Source organism: Plectropomus leopardus, chromosome 5, assembly GCF_026936395.1.
Source record: "Plectropomus leopardus strain MGB_pleo_1.0 chromosome 5, ASM2693639v1, whole genome shotgun sequence".
In the NCBI taxonomy this organism is placed as follows: domain Eukaryota; kingdom Metazoa; phylum Chordata; class Actinopteri; order Perciformes; family Serranidae; genus Plectropomus; species Plectropomus leopardus.
In genome coordinates this window covers 28,952,109-28,962,452 of record NC_142180.1, presented here as the reverse complement: position 1 = coordinate 28,962,452, position 10,344 = coordinate 28,952,109, and the positions used below count along the sequence as shown (strand labels likewise).

At 38.9% G+C, this 10,344-nt stretch overlaps 1 protein-coding gene across 1 annotated transcript; it reads right to left on the bottom strand.

Moving 5' to 3' along the window:
- Positions 1-25: 25 nt before the first annotated feature.
- Positions 26-6,104, bottom strand: LOC121962015 (uncharacterized). The gene is given in 4 exon segments (XM_042512183.2): positions 26-2,929; positions 2,932-3,024; positions 3,715-3,830; positions 5,648-6,104. Coding segments are annotated over 4 exon segments (444 nt in total). The 5' UTR covers positions 5,838-6,104; the 3' UTR covers positions 26-2,884.
- Positions 6,105-10,344: the final 4,240 nt, after the last annotated feature.

Here is a 10,344-nt window from a genome sequence, read left to right as displayed (position 1 = left end):
TTTCTGTAGAAAACAATAGTCTAAGTGTTGCTAACATACAATAATTTAATTTGTGATTTAAATAATACAGATAAAATGTTCAGCTTATCATATGTCACAACAATAAATATAGTTCACAATAAACAAAACAACAGCAGCTTACAGTACAAGTGATAGGTAGGTTAAATTGAATTAACATAAAGTTAGTGTTTGCAGTCTGTAGACATCTGTAACCAGATACATAATTCACATAAAAAACAAACGAAAAATGCATTAAAATTGGCCGTGTGTTGGAAATAAATTTTGAGGAAACATATAGCATCAGGATGACACGAATGCTGTTTTTTTCAGTGAGACTCATGGGATCTAATGTCAAGATATAAAAAAATGTAAGAAACCACTCCTGACCTGTGCAGAAGCCCCAAAAATGTTTGCTTTCAATTTTTTACTGACAAAAAATAGCTGCATCTCTGTTGTGAATACCCATTACTATCCGGGTGATGAGTTATAATGCGCACAGAAAAAAACTGTAGTGCACACAACAGACCTTTTTTTAGCCAGTGGAATCATTTTTGTAATAAAGTTGTGCAGCAGGGAGCACAGCGGGGAGGAAAATGAGAGTGCTGAGCCACACTGTCACCGACACCTCCATGACTGGGCTCTGTGCCTCTGCCAGAAAACGATGCTGACAGAAAATATAGTGAGTGACTGCTCTCACCACTAAGGAATAAAGAAAACACACTCGCATCAGTCAACACACACGCGCGTAAAGCTAGAAAAACACATTTTGCTTCAGTCAATGGTGCATTTCAGGTCGTGAACCCTCCTCCGGCGCCTCACTAACCATTCCTCTTGAATCCCATTGCGTCAGCAACAGACAAACCTGTCTGTGCATCGGCCAGGAACGGAGAGAAATGCTGATTGAGACGTCTTAACGCCGGGACCGCCACCAATCGTAATTGCAGTGCCCTTCATGTGTGTCCCACTTGCTGGAACGCTAATTGGGTTACGAAACTGTCCAGAAACACAAATTCTGAAAGGGAGTTTCTGTTGCGTGACATCACTGGAACAAATTTATCCAAGACCACAACTCAGCAAGTGACTGCTCGTCTGTGAGTTTTAGAGATTGAGGCCTCAGGTAACACTTCAAGACATGGAGGAGGATTATTGGTAGTAATGACCATGAGGTTGTCAAATTAAGTTACATATTAGCTGCTGAAAGAAACTGTCATTGCACATCCACAATTACATGATTCTACAAATCTTCCACTGACAGTGACTGGTCGCTTTATATTCATAATAGGCGACCACAATTACTTATTCCTACACAGTGGCAGTCAGTTAGGATGTCAAAATTACAAACACACCACAACTGATGAGAATCTACATGTTCTGAAAAAAAATATCAAAATATAATCCTTCATTTTTTACTCATCTGTACAATTAAATTTTGTGTATGTTGTTGACTTAAACTAGATTTAAAAATGACTAGATTAGCACTCTATTTTGCATATATTGTGATGACTACCTCCTATTACCCAAAACACACAGGCATCATTCCTGGTTGCATGTGAAATTCATCCCCTTTTTACAATTATGGGTATACAATTATGGTTTGATTTTTGCAAATTATAATTTTGTATTCAAATTACCTCACACTTGGAAGCATTTTCCATATACCAACACAGAAACTGCCTGCTTGCTAGAACACACAAGTGCAGCAAAACAGGCAATATGTGGATAAATGGTGTTTGAGAATTGAGATACATTTTCACATCAGGGTTTCCAAGTATTTTTGCCAATGAATTATCAAAACTTTTGCATAACTTTTCCATAACATTTTGCCTGATTTAAGTAACTTTGTGAACGTGGGTTAAAATGGCATTACTTAGCATTCGTTAGGCACTGCAAAACATCACCGCCATGCTGCTTTTGAACTGAAGATCCAGTAGATGTCAATGCAATTCACCATGTATATGGATATAATTTTGCCAAGTTTGAATGCATCTATTTCTAGTTAACAAACATTTGCATTATGGACATGTATGATTTTTTTTTTTGCTTCCTTACCTGAACCATAGCATATGTAATACCTTAATAAATTACGTTTGATCGCCATCATGTCCCTTCAGTCTTTCCCCATCCAAGTGGATTAATGACCCGACACACTGATCACATATTGATTGTATCACAATAGCTGGTGATTCAACCAAATAGCTGTAAGTAATCAAATATCTGTATTTGATTGAATCACTAATGAATTAATAAACATATTAAAAAATATATTTTAAAAAAAGCATATCCAAAACTTTCAGGAATTTCATGACCATGGAAACCCTGTTAGATCTACTTTGGGTTTCAAAGTAAGATGTGATGGCTAGTGCAAGTTTGACTGCTCAAATTAAAGGAAAAGAAAAAATTTCACATTTACTAAATCTGTACTAACATATTTCACTCTATAATATTTTCATCAGAAAAAATGATCTTCCCTAAGAATGTTTAAAAATCTAGATAATTATCAATAGGAAAACTGTTTTTACTCTGCTAATAATTGAATTTGCTGGTTAGTTCTATAACATCTGCTGGAAAAAAGTAACATTTTGTGTTTTCATGTTGCATGTTTGCTACCATCTGGTGTGTTATCAAAGTTATCAAGGTGAGCACACAGTGAGCCACAGCTCTGTGTTCAGTGTCTGTGATGAGTCTCTACCTGGAATGCCAGCAAGAAAAACTCTGAAACTATTTCATGATGTCATGTCCTCTTCAGACAATCCTCTCGATATCGTCTTGAGTCCACAGCAACCAAAGTAGAAAAGGTCTGTGAAAATGACAGATAAGGCTTAGGAATGTTTCAGATGGCTTGGGTTTGTGGAACAAGTCTTAAAAATAGACCTCGGCAGCGGCTTCACGAAGGGCCAGACGACAAGGCGTCGGCGCCGAGGTTGTTCAATTCTTCTGATTCGCAGGAAAAGGCTCTAAGGAGAGACGACTGGCGTGTTTCACGTACACGTTGCCATCCTCCAGCTTGACTTCATACACTTGTTGCTGTAAAAACAAAACAAAGAATACAAAGACATAAGAGCTGGAAGAAACACACCATTACGAGCTACTAGGGAAGCACTGAGCACTCACCTTAATGAACCAATTAAGCCAACAATGTAAGCTTAACTTTTCACAAGTTAATAAAGTAGCAGACCCTCCCATGAACTCTCAAAACATCAGAATATCTGTTTTTATATTTCTTCCACTGCCTGATAGTTGACATCACAGAGATGTACAAAGAGAAACAAATGATTAGTGGAAAAGAGGACAAGATGTTTATGGAAAGTGAAGCTCGTGTTTTGGACTGTTTATTGCATGTAAACAGAACAGGGGAGGAAAACATGTTTGACAGAACTAAAGAGAAACTTAATCTCCACTCTGACTCACGGGCTTTGATTTCTCATGCCGTGTCAATCAGTGGAACTTCCTACATCTAATAAAAGTGGATGATTTGTCTACAAATCTCTGCAAATGTTCACGTCAACTTCAAGCCAGGTGCATTCAGCAAGTGCAGCTGGGGATACAATCAAGTTTTCATATTATGTTGGAAATTTCAAAAATATCTAATGATGACATATTGGGCATCTTTTGAGGTCGCATTAATGATTGTCACTATGATATGTCCCATTTTATATTATGGGACAGACTGTTGGAGTAAAAATAATTTCAGTGAGGACATATTTAACCACTGACCTGTAAGGAGGTCCCTGACTTCCCAGTTTTGAGGTCAAAGTCGTAGTCGTGCCAGGGACAGAAGACCTGCAGGACTCCATCTGCTTCCTCGATGTCCCCCTCACACAGAGGACCGCCTGGGAGACACAGGAAATTGTTAATCGCAGTATCTTTCTCTGAAAACAAATTACTTTTGCTGTCTTTTCCATCTAGGAAAATGTGATTATGAGGCTTGCATAACGTGGTGTGAATGTGATAAAGCTGTGTGACAGCAGGGGGCTGCCACATATATCAGACAGCTACCAGCTGAGGGACAAATAAACCACAACCTCATATTTTCAAATGCTACAGTTTAAGGGGAGCACCGCCTAACTAAACAATTCCAACATGTTATTTCCATTGCCGAGGGAAATTTAATCAATATTTGTGAATATGAGCTACTTTTCTTAAGGCCAGAAACCGGAGAGGTCTCAAACTTGTGATGTCATCAAGTATAAAGTCTGAAGCTGCCCCAAAGACGATGAATGAGAGCCTCATTTTGTGGACCCACAGAATTTCTGTTTTCTTTTTTATACCCAAATGAGCCTTTTTCTGTTGTTGTGTTCTCAGTTCTGAAACAGAACATATAAACCAAATCACTGAGAGGTCGCAGTAACAAAAGTCACCTCCAGGTAGAAAACTGTTTTGAAATGTGGAGACGTAAATCTGGCAAACTTGCTTATTTCTGTTGTCGTTTTCAGTCCAAACTGTAACATAAAAAGATACACACTTGAACACAGTGGTCTGACCTTTCTGACGTTTCTGTTGTGATTATTTTATGAACTGTGTTGCTTTGCTAGCTTCTTTGATAAACCAAATCTACCAGCACAAAAGCTAAGCAATGTAATGCTGTGGATGGGGCCGCAGAAAAACATATTTTAGCATAGCGTACACTGTTTGAATATTTGCTCCACTTTACCTTAGGCAATAGCTGATTGAGGCAGTGGTACACCGGAAACCCTGCTGTTAAGTGGGATAAAATGACTGTTGGTGTTTTTGATATAAAGGCTTCAAATCCCTGTCGGTAAGGGCTGTCTTACAGCAAGGAAAAACTCTGAAAATATTGTAAATAAAGCATATGCTAAAACTGAATTCGATTTTTGTTTTAGGTAGAGTTTAAGGCAGAGTTTGCTTTGTACCATTTGCTTTTATATTCATGACACAGCAATTTTCTACCTGAAATGTATTATAAATAAACATTGTGATTTGGTCGATATCAATTCCCCTGGGTGCTCTCAGTTTCATCTAGAACATATTTCCCAATTAATTTCCTATGAACCAGCTCTATACTTCAGCTTATTCCTGTGACAGTGATACTCAACGTACGTTTCAGTTTTGATTAAACATTTGCTAAAGGCATTTAAACAAATTTTGTATTGGAATTACATTTTTCAAATTCTAAATTTTGACAAGAATATTTTCGTTGTTATTGTAAATGCATATCGGTTCCAAATATTTGTTAACAGTCTCCTTAAGTACTAATAACCGGTATCTGCATCGACCCTGAAAAAACATCAGTCGACCCCTACTGTATACCTACATATATGCATCGCTGCACCACTGCCTGGCACCCTGTTGCAGGCAAAATATGGCCCATGGGTCATAAGTTGAGTAACACTGCTCTTTGACATCACAATTTTGATTTTAAGCACTCTAGCTTTTGTATGAAGGGGAGTTGTTCATATTTACTTACATTTTAACTGTCTTAGACCACAGGAACAGCATATCCGAATTTTGAAAATGTAGTACGGTGTAGTTCCCCTTTAATTTCTAATACAGATATGTATTTACACTGCATTCTCCTCATCACGGTGAATATACTCAAATTTCATTTTAAAATGGGCTGTATTGTGCATAATTCTGCCTGTACCTAGCTAAAGGGGTCTTATAAGCGACTGAGAGAAAGAGGTTTTACCGGCATGAGCACAGCGAGCATCCATAGCAAAAAACTCCCCCTTCACATAGAAGAGGCAGACATCAGAGTCGTAACCGAGGGAGGAGTACATTAGACGGCAGCGCTTCTTGGAGAGCCCCGCTGCTGGGCCTATAAGCCTCCATGAAACGCCTTCCGTGTTTCCCTCCTCATCTCCGGAGCCAGAAGCCATTAAAAAAACGGCGGAGTGAGCTGCTTTTCTAATTTGCGCTACAACAGAGCTGCTTTTTTCCGCCGGTGCAAATGCATTTGGCAGCTTACTCGGTGAAAATATTCCATATTAACCGCCAGGCCGAGAGGTACGACGGTCAGCCGTGCGGAGTGAGCTGCCTTCATCCGGGCTGCAGAGCTGCAACGAGCCGTGTCACCGTCACACGGAGGCACGCTGCGCGCTGCTGCTGCTGCTACTGCTGCTGCTCTTCACTGAAGCTACATGGACGCCAATTAATAAGAAATGAGCAGCACACATTTTCATGTCAAACCCACAAATTATTTGGATTTTTTTTAGTTTCAAATATGCTGCTCTAAAAATAAACGCAAAATTAAAGCAGCAGCAAGAACAAGCTTGCAAATATAGGTCTTTCATGGTGAAATAAATTATTATGGAGGATGCTTCCTATCATAAAAACATGGTTCCTTGTGATTTGACCAAGAAAAACCTTTCCTGTTCTTTGACTAAGGTCAGTTTGTGATGCTGTTTAATGTTCAAACAATACAAACACACTTGCTTGCTTTTTTGGTGGCCCTTTTGAGTATATTGACACTTTAACACGCAGCATATTGGACCTGTTCCCAAAACGTGTGGTAAATACGGAACATTAGTTTTTATGTACTGTGCAAATAGCTCTAAACCCATTTCTTAATTATCAGATACAAAGGCCGTTATTGTTCTTTCATGGCAGACTCCTTACTGTACGCTGCTCCAGACAGGTATTTGGCTGATTTCTTCAGGTTGAGTTTTCCACATCGCAGTTTCTTAGCATTACTACAAATTGTTTGTGAACTCTCTGTCTCTGCCAGTGTTTTAGATGTTGAGTCTGCATGTCGTCTGTGACGCAGTGGGCTACCTCATCTAATAAAAGTGCACAGAACAGATAAAACATGCGTCAGAAAGATATATCTTAAAGCAGCATGTCCAACTTCTGTCAGTCAGTTTAACCTCAATGAGACCTTGTGTGAATAAGTCAGCCATCTGTCCATAATCAAAGATAACTGACTCTTAATAGTCACCGGTGTATAAAACTGACCTTTTTGGTCGCACTGAAGTTGAGATTTTTGCCACCTACAAATCATCCAATTGGCAAATTGCAAAAAAAACCCAAAAAAAAACCATAAATGATGATCTGTATTTTCTCATATTTTATTCACTTTGTCTCCATTGCTTTATTGTGCCAGTAATCATGCTGCTGGCAGTTTAGCCCAGAAGTAATGTGAGTTACTGTCTAGACTGTAGTGATGCATAACAGAGGCCACTTGTTCTGATTCCTGACTTTGAGAAACTGACTCATGTAAGGCTGCAGCAGAGAGCCGTGAAAACGTGTCATGGGCAGGAAGAAAGAATGCGTACTGCGTCTTGTCAGAAGTTGGATCCCAGTTAAAGTAAACTTGTTAAGTAAAATCACTGAAGAATAAGATGAGCCAGTGTAAAGAAACCTGAGATAAGTGACAGAGTTCTCAAATATGATGCGTGCGCAGCTAACAGCCTCAGCAGATTTACAGCCGTCTTCATAACACGCTCTATATATGACCTCATCTGGCTGGGACCTTTAAAACTTTGATTGTATTAAGTCAAGTATTATAGAATAGCATGTCATGTAGTATAGTGTTAAACTTTGTGTTGTATTTGAAAAAAGATTCTTTGGTTCTGGCTTTGCTCAGCATCATTTTGCACAACCTAGAGTCAAGCCAGACGTTGCACACGTGCATGGTTCAGCCCAAACCTTTGGGGTACAGGGAGATGTTCCCTTGGGGAGGTGTTTTTTTCGGATTTACAGTAGTTATACGCACTATTTTTCTAGCCTTTTGAGATATTAGAAAGCCTGAAAATCTGTACATCATTTGGAAAAATTGTAATAGTTTTTGAGGAAAAAATAATTCTGTGGAGCCTACATCCTACTTATTTAATTATTTTCTATCTGTAGAAAAGTGCACTCAGTTCAGTGCAGAGCTGATCGTGGCAATTCTATACAATTCTGTTCCAACAGACATAGTGCAGCAAGTTTCTGAAGCATCCCAGAAAAAAAAAAAAGCACCTCATCTATTTTTGACAGAGCTATGATGCGTTACACAGAACAGACTGAGTTCTCCTGCTAACAGGCACTGTTTGAGAAATATAGATAACATGTTATGTAATAATGAGGAAGGAAGGATTAATTTTCAATAACTTAATTACAGCCTCAAAGCTTTGAAACATGTCGTTCATTATTGGACTTTTTATTAAGTTTATCTGTAGGCTGCAGCACAGACACTATTAGACTAAAATAGGCAGACGCCATTCAAATACTTACTTTCTTTAGGTGCAATCGTCAAGAAAAATTATTACCAAATTAACAAAACTGAGCATGCAAAACTCTGCGGTGTGGTATGCTTCTTCTCATGATGTGGTATACTGCCACCTGATAGAGGAACAAAACTGGGCTGCAGCCAGAATTTGGTGCAGCTGCGCCTGGCACATTGCGGCCAAGATAACAAAAACTTCTCATTTATACGGTATACTGTGTTCTGTGTCTAACGGGTATGGACTTCATCTGCAGATGCTCTGGTTCAAAATGAGATCAAACTTTTCCATGGATGTCAGTTTCTGAGCCACAATAAGTCCAAAAATGTGGCCTTGCAACAGACAATGAGGCTTGTTGTTTTTAGCCAAGCCAATTTCTGGAAACTTGCACCCCCTACAGGCCAGTTAAGAGAAGTGAGGAATCAGCAGTCAGTGACTGAATAAAACAGTCTCTTAAAAACAGGTTTTTCAGCTATTACGAATCACCACAACCACAAGAGGTTCTTGAACATACATTTGGAAATGTGCAAACAAAACATGAGGCTGATTGGTCGAGTAGTTTGTGCGGTTAGCTGCGGACAGATGGATACACACATCCACACAAGCAGACACTCATACACGCACAAACAGGACAAAACACAGAAACAGTTGTTGAGGTTGACTAATTGCCACCTAAAAAGAGGAACAAAATGTCAGATGTAGCTATTTTTAAGTTACATAACAGAGGTAGAGTAGGAATTTGGCATAAACAGAATTACTTATCTTGAAACCTCTCTTTTGTAATACTTTGCTGGAGTCGAGTTGACGGAATGAATGTTTAGCTGACAAATCTGCTACATTTGAATCCATGCCATAATAATCTGGGCATCAAGCATCCTTAACAATGCCAAGTACATCTGGTCTTCAATTCACTGAATATTAGGCCAACAGAACATTTATTGAATTATATAAGATTTTTGTAATTTTTTAAAAATTGTATAGCATATTGGGATAAACATCATGGGTATTTATTATTATCTGAATGACACAAGGCTGATGGTTTTACTGCACTGTGTTTTTATTGCACAACTGAGATACTCTGGTTAATTAATCCTTAAGTCATTGCTCCCATATAGAGTATGTTGTGTAATATCTTAAAACAGTGCCCTAAGGAAATAAAAAAAACAGCAATGCATGTTTCTTTTTTTTCTTTCTTTTTTTACATGTATTTAGAAAATAGTAATTATCAGACAGATAGAGGACCAAATAAGCTTTGTTAAAATTGAATAAATCACAATTGTCATTAACTTCAGCTAGTGTATAACTGTGTATTATTATAGCATTTCTGTGGAAATAACCAGAATAAAACTCAAATACGCAGCAGTAATAAGACACAGCTGGGAATATTCTGGCGTGCTGATCAGCACAGGTAGGCTGGAATCATGCAGCCTTCGCTCACACAGCAGGGTTTGATTGGAAAATCACCAAAGGTGTTTATTTTCAACAATGCAGCCAAGTATTACTAATTAGAGGGTGGGGTCCAGAGGTTATGAAATGGGTCCTGGAGGATTTCAGCCAAAAAGCAGCACAGTGAAGTGGGCAGTCTGCAGCTTTGAGGTGGCACTGACAAACTGACAGTCATTACCAACAGCTCTGCTCTGGCATGCTGAAAGGTGAGAAAACTGCAAGGCGCACGCTGTGAATCAAATTAAATGAGCTCCAAATGATTCGAGGTTTTAGAGAGAGAAAAAAAGCAATTACAGACATCAAAATGATGTATTATGGAAAATTTGAATCAGCAGGCTGGATGGGATTAGTAAACAAAGGTGCAGACAGTGAGAGACAGGCCAAAATAAGGAATGCACTGTCCATAAATTTCTCTGACATCTCGTTTCAGTACTCCGTCCACTGGACAGTGTAACTTTTTACATGAGGCAAAATTTGGTGTGGAGAAAGTCTGGCTCAGATGAGATATTAGACTGTGAGAGGATCCCAAACTCATCTATCATTAGTCTCGTCTTGTCTACAACCCAGCAGCCACCCTCAAATGTCTCCTAACTCATCTGCCAAGGATTGATGGAAGACAAACTCTCCTGCCAACGTGGCTTTTTATTAGCTAAGCAAATGCATCTGCCAAGCCCAAAACACTGCTACCTGCTTACTTTGCTCCTTGTTCCAACAGATCTTGTCATTCAAGTTCTTC